At 38.9% G+C, this 21298-nt stretch overlaps 1 protein-coding gene across 1 annotated transcript in view; it reads right to left on the bottom strand.

The window, feature by feature from the left end:
• Nucleotides 1-21298, bottom strand: part of HMGA2 (high mobility group AT-hook 2) — a 145387-nt gene that overhangs the window by 44788 nt on the left and 79301 nt on the right. Inside the window, exon 5 of the mRNA XM_066363374.1 lies at nt 6197-6249. Within this exon, the coding sequence (XP_066219471.1) occupies nt 6197-6249 (53 nt within the window). The remainder of the gene's footprint in view (nt 1-6196; nt 6250-21298) is intronic.

Here is a 21298-nt window from a genome sequence, read left to right as displayed (position 1 = left end):
CCGGGACTGAGTTTTTTTTCCAAAAAATGAAATTAGTTCTAGTTCCAGTTTTATTAACTTAAAATCATGTTTGATAACCAATCTATGGAAACAAGAAGAACATACATTTGCCTTTTTTTAATGTTGCCTTACACATTTTTAAAATAAATCAATCGTACTCTGGATGGTCAGGAGGCACGAGAACGTACATGAACGTTCATACTACTCAAAGGGTTAAATAAATCATTTACATATTCCTTGTCTTTTTCCTATAATTTTTTTTCTTTTCTCTATAATGCTAATTTCCTATTACATTTTAGCAGTCCCTTGATGATTCTGAGGATGTGGCAAACCCTCAAATTCACAGTCTCTAAATTTGGGGGTCCAGGAAACACTGCTCAGGTTTGGAGATTTCTCCGGTAAAAATTACTCTCTATAGGCCAACATTTGCTGTGCACCTCCTCCACCCAGGGTCAACTGCCTCTCCAACTTCAACCAAGGATTCTTCTCTCACTTTATGGCTGTTTTCACAAAGAAACTAAAACAATCGTTTAGTCTCTTAAAGAGAGCTACTATGTAAACTCAAATTAGGAGACAACAAGGTCACATTCGGATGTGACTACTGTCAAAGTGTGCTTCATTCACAAAATAAATGATTCTCCCAAACATTGGCTTCCAGGAGCCAGAATTCAACTCTGTGCCTGAGAAAGATAACAAACTACAAAATGTCATGGACCTCAGAGTCCACCTTTGCTCACTGAAAACTCAAGGTTGTCTGATGGTCATTATGTTCTTTATATGCAGCCTTGGTTCCCTTAGGGATTGAGGTAAAACAGGAAAATACTAAATAAGGTCACAAATAAACAGATGGCAGATCTCAACACTACCTGGTGAAAACTTTTTAGTATATTTTGTTGTTGATACACACATTCTGCCACCTAGTTGATTCTATGGCCCGTCTTTCAGTGGTGTGGATGGATTCACAGACATTTTCATTCTCATCAATTCAATGGCAAGTAATAGAAAATGCCACACCCTTCCACATTGTTCACTATCTTTTCAGAGTGGGGAAAATGGCCGATTTACAGAAGAATTACTGCATTCTTCTTTGAAGTAATAATATTCAGTTTCTGTTACTTAAATTCTATTTCATCTGCAAAGACCTGCGCTTGTTAACTAAGACATCTCCTGGGCAGTCAACTTATTCTCTCTTGCTTCTAAATGAACTGACCATAGGGACCTGCCTTCTGCCATCAGGCTCAGGCTGCTCTGCAGCAGTAACCCATTCTTAAGAAAATCAGACAAAAGTAAAACTAGAAAAGTGGGTCAGTGTCCATATGGTTTTCCACTGGGACCACTGCTATCTTTTCATTAGCTATCTTGCCTAATTCACTTTAGCTTTCTTTTGCACCAGCAACTCATGGCCTACTGCCGTATTAGCGGTAGGTACTGTCTGATGTGTCATTTAACAAGCACACCACAATGTCTAGCGTCTAGATCAGTGTGAATAATGAAGACTGGCTATTGTTCTTCACAGGGTGCCAGTCTGTATTTTTATGGTGCTTCCCACCTTCCAAGTTTGGGATAAGCAAGTCTATACTGCATAACATACCCGAAGAGATGTGACTGACACCTATGTAATCTTCCTGATTAATGTCATCCCATTACATATAATTTCTGAGTTATATATATTATACATATAATATATATATGTATAATATATATATATCTGAGGTCTGATAAACATTCTTATTTGATATCTGTCTTTCTGTGGGAAAGTTCTAGCAGATGAAACAACACTGTCGGGACACCCCTTCCCTTTTCCATGCTGCTGAGATTTACCAGCACAGGCCCCTTCCTTCCCTCTTGCAGACTATTTCTTTTTAAAAATTCTAGACATCCTTTGAAACCTATGGCCACTGGTATCTGTCGCAATACAGTATCATTAACACCACTTCTAAAAATAGAAAACTACTGTCAGGAACTACAGATGCAAACAACCCTTTTTACATATTTAATTAAATAAGTAACAGCGTTGCCTTTTTCAACTATCTCTTCGTTGCCCTTACAGGCGCGTTTGCAGTAGAACATTATAAAGTCACAATCAGATGTCAGTCACAAGATTATTTTCAGTCTCCAGGCTCCTGGTGTTTGTTAATATGTTCACCTGGATCTCCACCGAAAGATGAATTTCATTTTCTTAAAAGTTTGAGAAAACTGAAGTGTTCAGTTCTTTAAATCATAAGAAGTTGAAAATTACATTTTTGATGCTTCCAAAGCCAGTTCTCTTATTCAGATCACTACTTACAGGTAGTCTTAAGAAAACAGATAAAAAAACAGAGTAGGAAAGAAGCATATTCCACATCTGTTAGGCCCATTTCTTCATTTTGCGAAGATTAGAGAGGATGTTTGTATAGCTGGCTCTGAAGGAAATTTCACAAGCAAGCATCTAGACACTCTTCCAGAGGTAGGGCTTTGAGTGAATTATTTAGAAAATTTTAGTTAATAAGCCTCCTCTGAGTGGAGAAGGGATGTTTTTATTTGATTTATCGAAAGTGAACATTTTCACAGACTAAATTTCTGGATAATTATCAACTTTTAGAAATCACTGAAAATTTCTTTCTTTCAAGCTGTCATTGAGTACAGGGTAAATGCTTGCAGAACCGTATGAGGTACTAAAGAGATACACAAAAGAAGTTCCTGTCTTTGCCAAGAAGCTGGGAGTTCCACCAGAGGGACAAGATGAATGTTTGAGAAACGGCTAGAGATACAAGCAAATTAAAGGCCCAATTCACAAACTTAGGCTGTTTACCTCTCTGACTTTACACCCCGGAAAACGCCTGGCCTTCTTCACTACCTACTTCTGTCTCCTCTCTTCCCAGGCTCTGCCTTCTCCCTTTTCTTCTCACCTCCTTTTCTCTTTTCTGTCTATTTGAACTGGTAGGCCTATCAGCGATATTGGTAGCAACCGTTCAGTACTATGCTATTATCCTCTCTTACATGGGAAAAAAAAATAATCACCTAAAAAAATAATGATTACCTATAGCTGCTTACTTGACTGATTCATTCGCCACCCTCAGCCATCCGTAGTGCTGACTTACCAAGCACCGTACCAGGCAATGTGGAGGAACAAGACGACCAGACCCAGATGCGGCCCGGTTTGCCTCTTTCTCTGCAGTCCTTGCTTTTGTTTGATGCTTTTCTGAGAGCCACCAAACACTGCAGCTCCTTACTGAACTTTTTCGTGGCTTCCCAGTCTTAGGGCTCTGGGCCACCTTCCACACTGCCATGTGCTTCCCAACATCCTCAAGGCCTCAGTGGCGTGGGACTTAGGCCATGGGAATTCTCAAATATCTCCACCTGCTTTTCTTTCTTCTTTGACTCCAGCCCCTTTTCCCTCCAGGCAGTATCACTTAGAGCCCCCAGGGCTCAGCCTGGAGGGCCTCGCTCCTCTTTCCCTTGTCTACCCAATTCTTTAGTGCACCCACATGGATTCAATTAGCACCTACACCCAGATGAGCCCCAGATCCCTATCTCCAGCCCTGACCTTTCACCCTCTCTTCAGTCACATATTTCTCAACATCTACAAAATATACAGACTCAGTATTTCACTGCCATCTAAAGCAAACATGTCAAAACCAGATTTTATTATCTCTCCCCGAAAGCCTGAGCAGCGGAAGTGCTAGTGTCCCTGACGCCCAGCTCTGTCTTCCACCAGCCTCCTCTTCCCATTCATCCACTGTGCCCTTTGCCTGCACCCTTCCTTCAGCTAAGCCCTATTTACTCTTTTTCTGCATTATTTCCTTAGACCCAAACTTTTCCCCAGCCAGAGGACTATTCCAGGAGTAAATATCTCAAAGTAATACACACACACACACACACACACACACACACACACACTCAAAGAAGTAATAAACAGGAAACTTTTCCTGGGGTGCCTGCATATCCTAAAACAGGTCAAGAATGGTTCCTGTCACATGTCTGCTACTGATTTATAGAGCATGAAAGTAAATGATTCAAGCTGCACTTGTAGGGATATTTATTAGGTTTTTCTATTTACTTAACTCCATAGTTGTTTTATTGTTATGTTCCCAGGAAGGCTCTGGCTTAACAGGCACATTAGAAATAGATGAAGAAAAATGGAGAAAAGGAAAATTTAATAATGGCATTCCAACCACATCCATTACCAAGACCTATCTACTGTCCAGTACATCATCATGTCAGGAAATTTTGCCTCTAGATGATCTTCAAGTTTCTTGTTTCTTAATTTTATGTCTTTTTACACAAACTTTTAAAAAATTATTATTAAAATATCCTTCCACCTCCTTGAGATGAATTTAAGCATAACCATCAGTTACGCCACCTGAGAATAAGCTGGCTGAGACCTGTACATCGACCGGTCACCAGAACTGACCTGGCTGAGCTTTGGAAAACTGAATGGTTCACTAAACCCACCTGATTGTTCTCGGCGGGATTTGCCCAAACATGAGCTTAGTATAAAGGATCTTGTTGCCTGGTAATGATGAGAACATCCATGTACTCCTTTTAGGACCTCTGAAATCTCACTTTTGGTGCAGGTAGTGTGTGGATTATATAATCTTTTGGCAATCTCTTTCCCTTTCTTTCCCATAACCTCGGTTTAGGTAATGGAAATGTTTAGCAAAATCATCTATAGAGGAAAGTAGACAACAGGGAACACACACTGGAATGAATTAATTATATAGATTTTGCCAATTTGCTAGTAAAAAGAATCAGTTAATAGAATGTTGAAATTTTTAGGAAAGTCTGTTTGACTCAATCCCAAATGGCCCAGAATTAAAACACAAAGAGTACCTTCACAAAATATAAATATATATGACATACATACATGTGTGTGTGTGTGTGTGTGTGTGTGTGTCAAGGCAGGTATGCAAAGGTGCCTGGAAAGAAATAGCTAGAACCAGTAGAAGTAATTTAAGCAAATCTGAAGCAGAGAATAAAATGTGGTTTACAAATTGTAAAGGGGACAACAGATATAAGAAAAGGAGGTGGCCAATGGAGGGAGAAAGAAAGGTTGATGTTAGCTGACACTAAAAGGACAAAGACAAGGAATACTTTTGGAGCACCTATCTGATGAAAGTAAACCACACCAGAGCCAACACTGTGACTTCCACAAAAACGTTAGCCCCGTGCCGGGCTGCCCGAAGTTCAGCTACCCTCTCCTCCGAACACTGCTCTCCCGGGCATGGTGCTGCACCTGCTGAGAGCAGTGCCTTTCTCGAATCTGCACAAGGGTTGCCATAGAGGGCAGCTGTGAAACTGCATCCAGGATTCATCTAGATCTGAGGTGGAAACCTAGAAATGAGTAACTTGGTGTTTTGACATGATCTGAAGGACATGTGATGGGTCCCATACTGGAGAGAGTCACAGATAGATAAAGCCATATGGGAAATTCCTTAAGGTGAAAATAAGGTTAAGAGCTATCCTGGACTCCTCCAATGCCAATTAAGTGTCTCCTTTTGATATGGTTTCCTCTGGATATTCTCTTCTCAGAGCTGGTTCTTGGAAGTAGCTTGTCCTTGTGGCCATAACATCAGAAGGCGTATAAATACTTAGAAGAGCTCTCGTGACGTAGCAGTATAAGGGAGGGGGAAAGCACATTTGAGGGGATAGGGAAGCAGTATTATTTAAAATTCTTAACACTGTGTTCAGTTCTAGTCCCCATAACTATTAGAAAGTAGTAGCTTAATGTCAAGGAGCGTCACAAAGAGAGAGGGAGGGGAAAAGAACTAACATTTATTAGAGCTTTGATTATATACCAGGAATGTTCTATGCATTAACAACTCTGACAAGGACCTTGTGAGAGATGACCCATCAACCTCACCTGACAGATGAGGAAACTGTAGTTCGAAGGAGTTAGATGTTCGGACTGGGGTCAAACAGCTAGCGGGATCCATGGCTCAGATGCAAAACCAGGTCGAACTACAAAGCCCACGTTCTTTCAATTACACCACACGACTTATTAGAGGGCTGAACAATACGCCAGACGAGAAAAAACCAAAGGAAGTTCTATAACTCATGCTTGACAAAAAAGACTGAAAAGTGATATAATGTTTTTGAAGTACTGTCAGGGAAGGACGGAACTAAAGGATGGTAACCAGCTGTTTTTCAAAACTTGTTCTGAAGAAGTAAGAATAGGAAATGGGCTTCAATGTGACATGAAGGAAAGCTTCCTTACCAGAGGGTCTCATGTCTTGGAGTGAGCGGCTGAGGAACAGTGGAATCTTCTTCCTGTGCAGAAGTTAAGACAAATGACCCCCGTAAGGAGATGAAAAGTGGAGTTTGTTTAAAATGGAGGAAACCACTGAAGGAGGTGCCTCAAGGGAAGAAAAAGAGGGAAAACTACCACAGGATGGCACGCTACAAAGTGGCGGAAGGACTGGAGGAACAGAGGGCTGTTCCACGGGGAAATAAATGGAAAACAAGAGAATCGTGAGTGTGAATAATTAAGAAAAACATTTTTGTCTTAATGTCTCGTGTAGTCACTTTTGTGGATCCAAGTCCTACAGCCTCTCCTCTGAAAGTATTTTCAAGCAATACAGATTTTTACCTAAATGGAAGAACTTAAGTGTGGTCCTGCCTACAGAAGTAATACACACGTGCGAGATGACCATTAGGAGATTTTATAATCCTCAAAGCAGCTTATTTTTAACTTTCCATTTGCATAGATTTAATAGTGATATTGATTAAAAAATATAATGCCCCCTTTAATTATCAGATTGACCTATATACTGGGCATTACCTTCCTATGACAATTTACATTTTAGAGTTACAAAAATTGAGGCTCTGATAGACTAAGGGACTCATCCAGTTAATGACTGACAAAGCTAAGACTTGACATTAAGTCTTTGAACAAATCCCAAATCAAGGATTATTTCTGGAATCTTAACCTGCATTTCCAACACATTCTGAGAGTTGACTGTCTGTCAGCCATATTGCCTAAAGTTGTTCCCTTTACTTTGATGCAAAATCACTTGTAAATTCTAGAGGCTGCTTGCAAGATTGAAGAAGCGTAAAACCACCACCACACCAACAAAATACCCTAAGTATCTAAAACACTTGTGTCCCTCTACCGACACACTGATGAGAGTAGTTTTATAATGGTTATAGATAGTGGGAAGCAATGTCTAAGAGCTTTTGTTCTTTATGTTGCTGGAACTTGCAATGAAGACTGTACTCAGGACATTTTTCCTTTGTTTATTCATTCATTCAAATTTAAAACAGATGAGGTCACAAGTTTTGTCTGTTTTTTGGGAGCACTGAAAAAAATCAAAGTTGTACATTTTATAGAAAAATAAATCCCAAAACACATTAAAAAAATACCTCAAGTTCACTTTAACATTTAAAAAAGTTTTAATTATTTAACTTACCAAAATCATATGCAATAATCTAAAAACATGTTTAAACATTTATCATTTACCTTAAGACCTATTCTTAGAAATGGGGTAAGGATGGCAACAATTGGGTGTTTTGCAATTGTAAAGAGAACATAAAAAGAATAACTAAAGGGAAGAAAGTATAGTTGTAGATAATAAATTATAAAGAAGCTATAGTGTCTAAATCAAGGAACACCAATCTAAAAGCCCTGTTTAGACGCTACCAACTCCACATGATGTATTATCTATAAGTGTAAATATAACCAGATCCATTGAGAGCAGAGTTTAGTATAGACATGGTACCATAATAGCCACATTCCTGTTTGACGTATGCTTGTAAAATAATTTCAAGCACAAAAGTGTTGACAAACATATAACTCAATGTAGTGACTCCCAACACTGGAGATTCAATAATACCGAACCTTCACCAATGTTACTATTTCTGCACATGTACCCTGACTGAGGGGAGGTTACAGTGTAAGGGATCCCATCAACACAAGTTTGACAAAGAATATGGAGAGGGGTATCAAATGAAATTGTTTAATATCTTTAGAATTCAAATGCTCAAGTGCTTATAAGGAGACTTGGCTTAAAGGATAATCCGTTAGTAGAATCAACCATACTATATACTAAGGGAATAGGAGAAAATCGACATTTTAGAGCATATGACTCTGCCTTGCTTCCTGCATCCTAATCTTGCTGTCATCATACAGCTTTCCTTGGAGCTGTGCCAGGCAACGTGCCAGCAGAGACACTGCTCTGCTGAGCAGAGGATGTGGACGCTAACTACCCTGTCACCTGCTTCCGGGGAAGGCTGAAAGCATATTAAGGTTTTTAGAAGCCTGATCCTCCCAACAACCAGCCCTACTATTAAAGGTATCCTTTTATCTAAAACTAACTTTAAAGTCAAGTGATGGAGAGAGTGTGTCTGCTATCCCAACCTTTGAAAATCTGTTTTTCCAACAACAAAACCAGCTCTTGCCCAGACCAACACTTGAGCACAGTGGCATCTACCAAACTTGCCTGTGCTTTCAGTCTGCTAATATAAGGTATTACTTTGGACATACAGAGTCTTGTCTGAAAATACAAGATGTGAGTTTCTATTATATATATATATATATATATATATATATATATATATATATATATATATATATATATATATATCAGTTTTCAGGACTAAGACATATATATCCCTCATACTTCTGAAGCTTTATTTCTTTAATGAGTTTGCTCACAGGGATCTTGATCATTGTTGCAGTCTATGAGGGCTCCAGGGGTAAAGTGGAAGATGGGGACAAGGGAAGGCTAAAAATCGGGTCTCTTAACTAAACTGACATTCAGTGACTACTAATTGTTACTTCTCAGTCTATACAGCTCAAAAACATAAGAGTTAAATTTGAGCTTCTTAATTCAGTCAATTGTTAGAACAAAGGGGGGTGTGGCCTGTTTTAAGAAAAAGGGAGGCATGAAAGCAAAAATATAAAAAACCATGGGGTGGGTGTTTCAGTTTAATTTGGGCAATTTTCTCAGTACTAATAAGGGGTTATTTTAAAAAGAAAAAACAGGAAGGAAAATGTAAAATGTGGCCCAGGATCCAGTACCCAAAGTTTCTACCTGAGGATATCCATGGAAATCAGGAACCACAGAATGAACACAGACAGAAATGCATGCAGGAGTGAAGGGAAAACAGGAAAATCTTATGTAAAATTATAGTTTTTTTGTGTTTATATTCATGGTGAAAGCCATATAGCATCTTACTCACTAAATCTGTACCATTGGGACATCTAACAGAAGTGAGGTTTGAGTAAAATGGAAAGACTTTTTAAGAGATAGAAGATTGGATCAGTGGTAGAGCGTCGGCCTGGCGTGCAGGAGTCCCAGGTTCGATTCCCGACCAGGGCACACAGTAGAAGCGCCCATCTGCTTCTCCACCCCTCCCCTTTTCCTTCCTCTCTCTCTCTCTCTTCCCCTCCTGCAGCCAAGGCTCCATTGGAGCAAAGTTGGCCCGGGCGCTGAGGATGGCTCTGTGGCCTCTGCCTCAGGTGCTAGAATGGCTCTGGTTGCAACAGAGCAATGTCCCAGATGGGCAGAGCATCGCCCCCTGGTGGGTGTGCTGGGTGGATCCCGGTCAGGTGCATGCGGGAGTCTGACTGCCTCCCCATTTCCAACTTCAGAAAAATACAAAAAAAAAAAAAAAAAAAGAGAGAGATAGAAGATTAAACACAGTGCTTCAATAAGTGGTAATTATTGCTCATGATTGTAATATATATGTTTCAGAGACTATTGGAATTATTGGACCCCCCCAAAAAAAGGATTCCCAGGAAGTTCCTGGTGATGAAGATCTATCTCATGAGAATGGTTAAGATAATGACTGAATTAAAAGACTGAGTAGAGGCCCCTTCCTCCTGCTGAGTAGAGGCCCAGGAAAAGGATCACTTTCAGCTGTGCCGGCCCATGGATAAGTACACAAGGCCAGCCTACGATTTGAGCGTTACTGAATGTAAGAGTCATCAGGAACACAAAGAGGAGAGGTGGATCAGGGCTTACTTTTATTGTTTTGGTCTTAGCTCCACCAGTCTCCTTTCTTCTCTCCCTCCTTATCTGTTTCTCTCCCTCCTTCCTTTCTCTCTATCTTTTTTCAATATATTCTCTTTTGCACTATTAACTTTCATCTATCTCCTTTTTTTCCTAGTTAAAGTATTTCTTCTACACATTCAACACCCAAGATGATATTTATGCAGCAATCTGATATCTTAGGACCACAAGGTCCACAGGGGCTAACGACAGGGCATCCGGGATGTCAGCTGGGAGAACTGAGTCAATGAGGGTGTGAATGCATGTGGAAGGCTGGAGCTCTCTATCTGACTACCTGAGGTCACATATGTTTCTGACACATGTTGAAAGGCCCACATCTTGGTCATATCAGCTAGGTGTAAAACTGTTTCAATGGATTTAATGTGTCCTTATTATCAATGGTTTATGTGTCCTTATTCTTGCCCATGGATGTTCCATTACTACATTAATGTTTTTATAGACAACACAGAGGCATGATACTGGTCTTGAAACATAATGATTTGGTTAAATTAAGTCAAAACCCCCTGTTTTTCCTCATTATTCTTTCTTGTGGCAGTGGGGAGAGTTCTGTTTTTAAACAGACTTATTCAGCCTGACTAGGCAGTGGTGCAGTGGATAGAGCATTGGACTGAGATGAGGAAGACCCAGGTTTGAGACCCTGAGGTCACCAACTTGAGTGCAGACTCATCTGGTTTGAGGAAAAAAAAACAAAAATAAACTCACCAGCTTGGACCTAAGGTTGCTGGCTTGAGCAAGTCTGCTGTAGCCCCCCCCCCCCCCCCCCCCCAGTCAAAGGCACATATGAGAAAGCAATCAATGAACAACAAAAGTGCCACAATGAAAAACTGATGATTGGTGCTTCTCATCTCTCTCCGGTCCTGTCTGTCTGTCCCTATCTATCCCTCTCTCTGACTCTCTCTCTCTGTCTCTGTAAAAATAAATAAATAAACAAACAGACTTATTCAGATAATGGCATCTCTTTCCCACATTCCCACAGTCAGTTAAAGCCTTCATACCACTAGCTTTAGATAGTGTTCATTCTCAAGTTAGCTTGAGAGAATAACTGGATTTTTGAACTTGTCTTCCGTATGAATACAAAATTCAAAATATGCCTGTAAAAAGATTAAACAGAAATTAGGCATGCTAAACATCCCATATTATAGGAACAAACCAGAGTGAAAAAATAAAAAAGCAACCCATAGTTTAATTTTCCTGCCTGTAGGGCATGCTACACCTTACATCCTCTTAAATTCCACAGGTAATATAATTTATATTAAATAGGACAGGTCCCAGCAGAAATTTGTACTGGTGCCAGGCAAAACAATTACTTTGATGTGCTCTTCTGAAAATATTGCGGCTCCCAGGTACAGGGTTTGCATGCAGACAAACAGTAAAAGATTTAGATGTATATTCTGCTATTAAAATTATTAAATAGCTAACATGAATTATTGAGTATAATACACAAACAAAACTAATCTATTTACTTGTCTTTTTAAAAATTAACCAACAATTAAAAAGCAGGAAAAAGTAAAGGCAGACAGACTAATAGTTTGCTAAGCTACATTTGCTAAGCTACAGTTTCCTAGAAGAGAAAGCAAAACAAATCCTCTGCCAGCGGATGTGTTCAGAACTAAACCTTTTTAAGACGATGGCAGGATATATGTTGTAAAGGCAATTACAGTGGAATTCAGGTGGGGCCAAAGTACATCAAGATTACAGTCTGTAATAAAAAGCCTTTTGCTATAGTTTGACTGTGTCGTAGGAAGTCCTCAACCTACACAGGAGTTGGATTCCAAAAGGCTGTTTGTAAAATGACCATCTAGAAAGCAGCATTAAGCTTTCTGGTTGAAATTTTGATGGTTTAAAACAGGAGCATTTATTAGGCCCCCATTAGATACCAGGGAAATCCCTTCAAGGCAGAGACAGACACATAATCAAATAATTTCCACATAGAATCCCTGAGCCTCAGGAGAGATGCTGTGGATGAGTGAAGGGAGGAACATCTAACTGCTTCTCAGTAACCACTGTGGCCAGAGTTGCCCTGTATTGAGAATGCAAAGAGGGAAAGAATAAAAAGAAAGACAAAAGAAGAAAAAGGGGAAGGGATATGGAGAAGGAAAATACAGAGAAGACAGTGAAGAAGACTTCAATGAGATGAAAAAAGGTCTAGAGAAGCTTTGGAATATCTGAGTAAGAAATTGCACAAAACAGGACAGATGGATGGGAGAAGAGAACTACAATGTGTGTGAGATTTTCTAAGATGGGGCTAACGACTCATGTTTCATGCCAATAGTTCCCTGTGCCTGTTTCAGAGGCAGGAGAGGAGACCAAGACATATATGAGCGGTGCTTAGTAGTGTGTAATGTCTGTTACCAAGTCCAGCATGAGTAAGCCAGAGTGCCTTCTGTACCATACCGTAACACACCATAAAAATAAGGTAAACTCCTGCAAATTTATACTAAATCTTTGGCAAATTTTTGGTCCACTTTATTGTCTAATTTGGCCTTTTCCACCACAAATAGAGTATTTAGTTTCCTCTAAATGCTTAACTGGCAGACTATAGATATTGCTGCGATCTGAATATGTGTCCCCCACCCCCATATTCAGATGTTAAAATCCTAACCCCTAGAGTGATGGTATTAGCAGGTGGGTCCTTTGGGAGTGATTAGGTCATGAGGCAGAGCTCTCATAAATGGGATTAGTACCTTATAAAGAGACCCCAGAGAGCTTGCTTCCCCCCTCCACCACGTCAAGATACAACAAGAAGTCTGCAGCCTGGAAGAGGGACCTCGCCATCCATGCTGCTGACCTGATCCCAGATCCCCAGTATCCAGAACTGTGAGAAATACATCTTTGTTGATTGCAAACTCCCCAGTCTGTGGTACTGTGTCACAGCAGCCAAAACAAACTAAGGCAGGTACAGTGTCAATTTTATTTAAAGAAGTATGAATTGAAAATTTAGTGTAAAGAGACTGGCAGCCAAGCTACCTTTGTAAAGACTGAAAAGCTGTGGTAGAAGTTGAAATAAATTGCAAAAATGGAACTTAGGTCACAGTACTAGTGGACACCACCCAGAAGCAGTAGGCCTGAAAATTATGTTGGAAATGCAGTTACATCATTACTGTCTAGCACAGCTGCTTAATCTCATATCTACTGCATCCTAGAACCACTCGGCTGCAAAATGTTACCTAGAAACATCCTTACTGGAAAAGTTAAACACTTGTCCAGTAATTTCCCATTAATGACCAATTTCCCTAAATGTTGGTGTGTGCTCCTTCTAAATGGTGTCTCCATCTTTCTGCTCCCTGTTCCCAAATCACTGTCATTAATAAATTCCCCAAGGAACACACAGACCTTCCAGGTGCTTCCAAAGAGGGACAGAGATGCCTTTTTAAAATTTCTTCATCATATTAGGTGACCTTCTAACTTTGGACAAGTGTGAGGCCCAGAACTCTCACACAGGTCTCCACTTGAGTACTTACTCCTTTTATTAAGTTAACAGCTGGTGGCCACTTGTCTTGAGCTCCAGGAACCGCACACTCACCTTTGGGACAAGGTGCTTACCTTGCATAGGTCGGACACAATTGTAGATAATGAGTAACTGTGAATGAAACCCAATTTAACAAGGTCTTGGTCTTTAATGTTGGGAGCAATGATGTCATATTTGATAATGAAGCACTGAAATAACTATTAAGATGCTAGCAGTCAGGTCCTAAGCTTGTAATACCTTATAATCATGGTTTTCTGCCCTCGGAAAACTTTTAATGTAAACAAAAAATAACAAAAGAAAATTCAAAATCCGTCCTCTATGGAACTTAATGCTCAGCACAATTTTAACCTCTTTCTTTATGACCCTCTTCTCTAACACTCATGCCCTTTTCTTCACCTCTCTAACCAGTCCCAGCAACTCTAACCAGAATTGAACAAAAATATCCCCAAATACATTCTCTGAGCTGAACCACTTCACATCCAAATTCTAAGCACTGATGGTAGAAACACTCGAGTCATCATCTTGCTCAAGTATAAGAAGCAAAGCTCACATCGTTGAGAAGTCTGCTTAGCTTTTCCCATCTAAAGGCACAGAACCCCCTAATAAACACAAGATGTGTATGAAGCTTACCAGTGAAAGTTGCTGGGCACCTACTTCTGTAGGAATCAAGGTTCAAGGGCTCACATAAGTGGCAAGTGATCTGTATGCCTATAAGATGCTATTACCAGAGGCACTGACCTAGCCCCGTTCCCGCCCCCACCCCGCTGACCCTTCACAGCCCCCCCTCACCTCTCTCATAAGACTTGCAGAGGAACTCCCCCTCTGGCCATTGTTAATGTGACCTCATGGCAACTTCCCGACATGAGTTTCTCTGCAGGCTGATGTCTAAAGGTTCAGGCACTATAAAAACTGGTTTATTGGATGCAAAAGAGAATCAGGACTTCAAAGACTCTTACTCTGTCAAATTAAATTAACATATGGAACAGCAACTAAGCTATGATTGGTATTCAGAGTATCAGCCCTTTGGTGAGGCTCTGGCTAGTTTTTAAGGCAGCTTGTTCACTGTTTTAAATGAACTAATGCCAATCTATTCTGGTTACTTAGAAGATTATTTAATGACATGGGAAATGTTCACAATATATTATAATGTTTAAAGAGCCAAATAGAAATTATAAGTATAATCCAAATTTTCTAAGACAGGTTTTACATAGTATTTAGGTTTTTAAAAAATATCTTCACTTCATATATTAAAGAATTAAACCAAAATATAAATTTTGACTTCCTCTGGGTGACAGGATTAAGGGAACAATTTTTATTTTATTTCTTGTATTTTTATGAATTTTCCAAAGTTGCTAAAGAGAATGTATTACTTTAATAATCAGAAAAAATATAATTTTAAGCAAAATACATTTTTAAAGAAAAATATTCCTTTGTAAACAGAAACTTGCAAAAAATAGTATATGTAAAGAAAAACAAGTATTTCTGTTCATTTTATTGTCAACATTCTCAGAGTACGTCTAGTCGAGGGTTTCCATGCGAGAGTGATGCAAGCAGTGTCCACACACAGAACAAGTTTTGAAATAAAGTATTTTACTTAGCTTTTTGTTTATTTTTCTTCCTATTCCTCAATGGAGGAAACTGTAATTGAACAACCAAAGTATTAGCATAGTGGTAATATATATAATTTTTTTTCTCCCTGGAAGAGGAATCAGTTTCAAAATCTAGTAGAATGTTATTAAAGAAGCTTGATGAAGATTTAAACAAAATCAGGCAGGCTGAAGCATACAAAATAGTATTCAATAGATTTTATAAAAATAGCAATTTCATCTCTTAATTATATATAATAAATAAATTTTAGTATTTATCCTAGTCCCCTGTCATAAGTATATGGTGATAAGTGATAAAGTCCATTTGTTGTAACCTACTCCCCAAATAATCAGACCTCTGATAAAAAAGAAAATTAGGACACACATTTCAAAGTCTAACATAAAAGATTTTCAATTTATCAGCAAGTTTATCATCTTTTTAAATGCTGCTTTACTTAACAATTCACCTAATCGAAAGCTGATCTGACTATAGAGTTATTCATATATAACATACTTTAAAATAACTAGTCAAGCCCTGGCTGGTTGACTCAGTGGTAGAGCATTGGCTGGTGTGTGTATGTCCTGGGTTCAATTCCCGGTCTAGGCACACAGGAGTGGCGACCATCTGCTTCTCCACCCCTCCTCCTCTCACTTCTCTCTCTCTCTCTCTCTCTCTATCTATCTCTTTCTCTTTCTCTCTCTCTCTCTCTGTCTTCCCTTTCTGCAGCCATGGCTCAATTGGAGCAAGTTGGCCCGGGCACTGAGGATGGCACCATAGCCTCCACTTCAGGTGTTAAGAAGAGCTCAGTTGCTGAGCAACAGAGCAATGCCCCAGGTGGGCAGAGCATCACCCCCTAGTGGGCTTGCCAGGTGGATCCGGGTTGGGGCACATGTCTGTCTCTCTGCCCCCCTTCCTCTCTCTGAACAAAAAGAAAAAAAGAAAAGAAAAAGAGAGAACAATTGTTAAGGAATTGTGAGGTAGAGGTGACTTCCACTTGATTCAGTATGCTTTCTATTGTAGAAAAATAAGATATGCCACAAATTAAATCTTAAAAGACATTTCCAGATAACTGTACAGTGCTTAATATTAAAAGCAATTTTTAAATAAATTGCTCTGCAACTTGAAATTATCAAACAAATTTATAATCTAGAAGTGATATAGTGATTTCAATGCTTTGATCAGTTAGCAGATTGCTTGAGCCAAAGGGCAACACTGGGTGGCAGCAGTAAATCCAGATTCTAGACCTAGCCTTTCAAGCTATGAATTCTATGACCTTGGACATATCTCCCAAACCTCCCTGGCCTGGTGGGATCCTCTGGAAAACGAAGCCAATGATTTATGTGTTGAAGGAAGTGGTGCTTTTTAAAAGTACTCTACAAATTCAAGATACTATAATTACCACTCATGATAATCACTATGTGGTATGCTTGGTTTTGTTACTCACTATCACAGGCAAATATAACTCCACCTGCCCGAAATGAAACATTTCCTCTTTATTTCCACCAGGAAATCAAACTGCTCCAGGCAGTTATCATATATGTGAACTTGTCAGTGTGGAGTCTTGTTTCACTCCAGCAATGAAAATGAATGTTCCCTGTTATCTGCTGACTGCTCACAGAAGCCCGTACCATTGAGCAGCAAGAAGACGTGACAGAACTATGGGTTCAGATGTTCAGGGATTTACTCCACATTGTGGAGCATGACCCTTGGACCACGAACAGCCTCTCCTGGCTCACCGAGGCGGATTTGACAGGGCTGTCAGACACATTTTGCTAACATTTGACCTAAATAAATATTCACTGGGACATTTGGAATCTTTAATATTTGTTCTCTTTTACAGTGGCTCCAGCTGACCAGAGACTCTGCTCTGCCCCGACCAGTGAGGTCTCAGGCTGCAGCGTCTGCTCTTTCCCCTCTTCCCTAAAGGTATTTCCCCCTCACATCATTCTACTATGTATTTCTGCATTTCTCCAGAGTTTCCTAATAGACTGCAATTTATATTGCCTCAAACTAATGACTTAAAATAAACCAGTTAATTTTTAACATCCTCTATTTCCCTTCACTTTCTAGTGTACATTGGCCATTTCTATATTAAACTTTTTGGCATGATTTTTCAAGCAATTCTTTAGTGAAGTATCCCAAATGTCAGTCTCTTTTTCTAGCAAAGCCACTAGTTCCAAATTGTGTGCTTTTTTTTGGGGGGGGGGGGGATATATATATATGTCAGTCATCGATCAATCTGCCTCAGGTTCTGGTGCTTTTTAACACACATATACATATATATCTCTTGGGACCAATATTTATAAATAATGCATTCTCTCTTCCTTCTTTTATATCTTACTTCAACTTGTTTGATTTTCTTTCTAATCATAGCACATTTTTTATATGACCATCTTACTCTACACAATTGAGATGTAAAATTTTGAATGAATACCCATAAGCAGCACATTGCCATCGTACACGGCACAAGAGGAAAGGGAGGAAGTTGGAACTGTGTCAAGCCACACTGTGAGTTTCATAATTAAATCCTAGGGTATGAGTGAACCAAAAACTTGGTTATATCAGAGATAACTAACAAGATCAGAATATGATTCTCTACTTTCCTCTGGTTGTAAAAGATACCAAGGCACCCTGTCATCTGGTCCATTCTCTCATTCTGGGCAGTTGTTTTCTCATGCTGTGCAATCTGTCCCTGAAAACGGATCTGCTCATCCAGGAGTCACTTGGTTTTCTTCTCACACTTGTTGGAAAAGCATTTCCCTAGGCTCAGTGAGTGTTCAGTAATGGTGTACAAAAGAATATAATTTTTGTTTGTTTTGCTTCACTCTTTAGAGGAGGGGTCTCAAACTCGCGGCCCGCGGGCCACATGCGGCCCGCCGAACAATTCTGTGCGGCCTGCAGACTAATCCACGAAGTTCAAAATATTTTGGATAAAATTAAGTAAGCCTAGGGGCCTACTTGTATTTTTCATTTCTCTAGCATCCTAGCTAGATATTAGCTTAGTTAACAGCAGTTGTGATGCGAACTACAGTTTCTGGTCGTTTTGTGACACTGAGTAAACTGCATGTACGATTGTGCTTGTTGTACTGATTTTTTTTTGTTTTCAACTGCAGTGAGAAAAGTGTTGCATAACAGTTGCCTTTTGTAGACCTAGTGCGGCCCGCCGAACGGCTGTGATCTTGCTCTGCGGCCCACATGCTGAGTTGAGTTTGAGACCCCTGCTTTAGAGGCTCTTGGGGTAAAAAAATCTTTTCAGGAAAGACAAGAAGATTTTTGAATCAGAAAGACCTGAACTCAAATTCTACATCTATCATTTATTACCAGAATGATCCTTAGTTTTGTGTAAAATGTCTCACTTTTGTGTAAAACAGACATTTTGAACCTAGCTCACAGCATTCTTTAAATGATTAGTTTTGAGAAATGTGCCTGGTACAAAATGTAGCACATAGAACAAATTTAGATTAGCATTGAACTTCATAAATTTATACTAATTCCTGTTAAGAAACTGAGATTGTTATTTAATTTTACTACTTGTTTGGAATAGAAAAAAAAATCTTTAAAGTGAGATGATCCATATTGTGAACAACGTTTGAACTCGACCTGGAGAATAGGTAGCAAGTCTTATCGATCGCTGTGTGGAGCCGCTGACAGTGCGGCACACAGCTGGTTCTCACAAAATAAACTCACAAAATAAACTGAGATTTTTTTTTAAAGAAGTAATCAACACCATAATTTTTAAAAAAAGATATTTGAAGTCCCGTTCTATAGGCATAACATAAAAGACTTCGTTTTCTAATATACTTCAGTGTGTCAGGCAGAAGCAACTCAAGTAGATTTTTAAAGTAGGTTGGCAGTGATGGTTTCTCTTAGGCTTGTTTGTATTTGTGTGTGTGTGTGTGAGAGAGAGACTTTTTTTTTTACATTTTCTTTTCAAATTTTATTTTTAATTTATTTTTCCTTTATTTCTATTTTTTTATTTTATTAATTTTAATTTATTGTGTTAACATGGATTCAAGTGTCCCACTGAATACAGCACCCTCACCCCCACCCCCGTGTCCCTATTTACACCCCTTTTGCCACCCTCCCCCCTTCTCTCTGGGATTTGCTGCCCTGTTATCTGTATCTCTGTGTTATGTATATATAATTTCTGTATATGACTTCTCATATTCTTTGAAAAGTTCTGCTAGTGTCCTTGGAATAAGAATGTAAAAAATAAGATTCAACAGAAATTTTTAGAGATTGTAAAGATTCAGGTTAGAAGGTTTCCATTGTTTTCTATTCTCTAGTAAATGATTAACACTGGTTCTCTAGGGAAAAAAGTGTATGCATATATAAATTTACATGAGTTATAAATTTTGTAGAATTATAGCAAAAAATGCCAAATAATAATTATATAATATCTATTTATAAATTTGAAATATCTGTAACTTCCATTTGACTTGCTCTTTTTTTTGCAAAATTCACTATCGGTTATTTATAATTCTATCACCAAATGTAATATCACAAAATCAGACTACAAATCAGTGCTTGATTATTATTCAATTTAGCAAAGAAATAAGTAGGTCGCTAGCAGAGAAATGCAAGTCAAAACTACAATGAGATACCACCTCACACCTGTTACACTGGTTGTTATCAACAAGACAGGTAATAACAAGTATGGGAGACATTGTGGAGAAAAAGGAACCTTCATGAACTGCTGATGGAAATGTAAACTGGGACAGCCACTATAGAAAACAGTTATAGAAGTTCCTCAAAAAATTAAGAAGAGAGCTACCATATGACCCAGCAATCCCCTTTACTGGGTACCTACCTCCAAAATTCGAAAACATTTGTTTGCAAAAATATACGCACCCCCATGTTCATCGCTGTGTTATTCAGTGGCCAGGACATGGAAACAACCAAACTGTCCTTCGCTAGAGGACTGGCTAAAGAAGATGTGGTACATGACTCAGCCATAAGAAAAGATGAAATACTGCCATTTATGACAACATGGATGGACCTTGAGAATATTATGCTAAACGAAAGAAGTAAATCAGAAAAAAGGTAACTATATGATTTCACTCAGATATGGAATATAAAACTAAGTCTCATAGACAAAATGAGATGGTTAACAGAGAGGGGGGGGGCTGGGGCCAAATATACAGTGATAGAAGATGGTTTGACTTTGGGTGATGAGCACACAATATCAGGTGCTATGGAGATGTACACCTAAAACCTGTGTGCTCCTATGGACCAATGTCACCCCATTAAATTTAATTTCTAAATAAAAAAAAAAATTTTAAACCCAAATAGCTAATTCGTTAAGAAATGAATGCAGTGTAAACATGAACATGGTTGGATATTTTCCTTTACATTAATGAGTAAGACCAAAGTGAAACAATGCCCCGAGAACCTCAATCATTCATCAGTAGTGTGAGTGACTTCTTTGCTGAATTGGATAATAAAATTTGAGTACTCAAAGAGTATTTCCTCAAGGGTTTTTTTTGCGCTATGTACAATATAAAGGCTACAGACACAACTTTCTCCAGTTTAACCTGAAGTTTTCAAATGTCTTCAGTGACTTTTTTAAGTCTGGACAATCATCCAAACAATATGTCAAGCCTTATTTGTAGTACTTGTCAATTTTTGTGGCATATATACTCTTCCCACTATGGTCAATTTCAAGCTGCCTATGTGTTATCACTGAGCAAAGAGTTAGAAAGACAAGTAATAGTGGCACATACTATATCCTATTTTCTCCAGACAGATACGATAAACATAAGTTTCAAGAGTATAAATAATAGTAAAATCTGGTAAAATAATTTGGAAATGATTAGCTTTGTTTACAAAAATTTAATTATACACTTACTTAATTGCTATATTTAAAAACCAGCTCACACAATTTCTGAGAATGTAATAATCCACTCCCAATTGACCCCTGTACACCACAAAATCTCCTTCAGTAATGCTGGCTAGTTGCAGGGGGGGGGAGGGGTCTATCCAATTTTATCTGTAAACAGGTAAATTTAGTGAGTCTTCACAAGTGACGAGAGCTTTTACTACAAAAATTGGGCTAATTTTTAGTTGTTGTCTTTTCAAGGACAGAAAGCCACAAAATTATTCCTATGTTCTCTGTCCCCTGCTCCGGGAATTTCTTACAGTTCTCAGAGCTGGTCAGTCTCCTCGGACAGAGCTGGTCCTGGACCAGCGGCTGATGTACGTTCAGTGTGGAAAGTGACTGCCTCTTGTTGGTTTCTCCTGGGATTGTGCA

This window comes from Saccopteryx leptura, chromosome 2 (genome assembly GCF_036850995.1).
Source record: "Saccopteryx leptura isolate mSacLep1 chromosome 2, mSacLep1_pri_phased_curated, whole genome shotgun sequence".
Lineage (NCBI taxonomy): Eukaryota > Metazoa > Chordata > Mammalia > Chiroptera > Emballonuridae > Saccopteryx > Saccopteryx leptura.
This window is presented reverse-complemented; position numbering and strand designations above follow the sequence as displayed.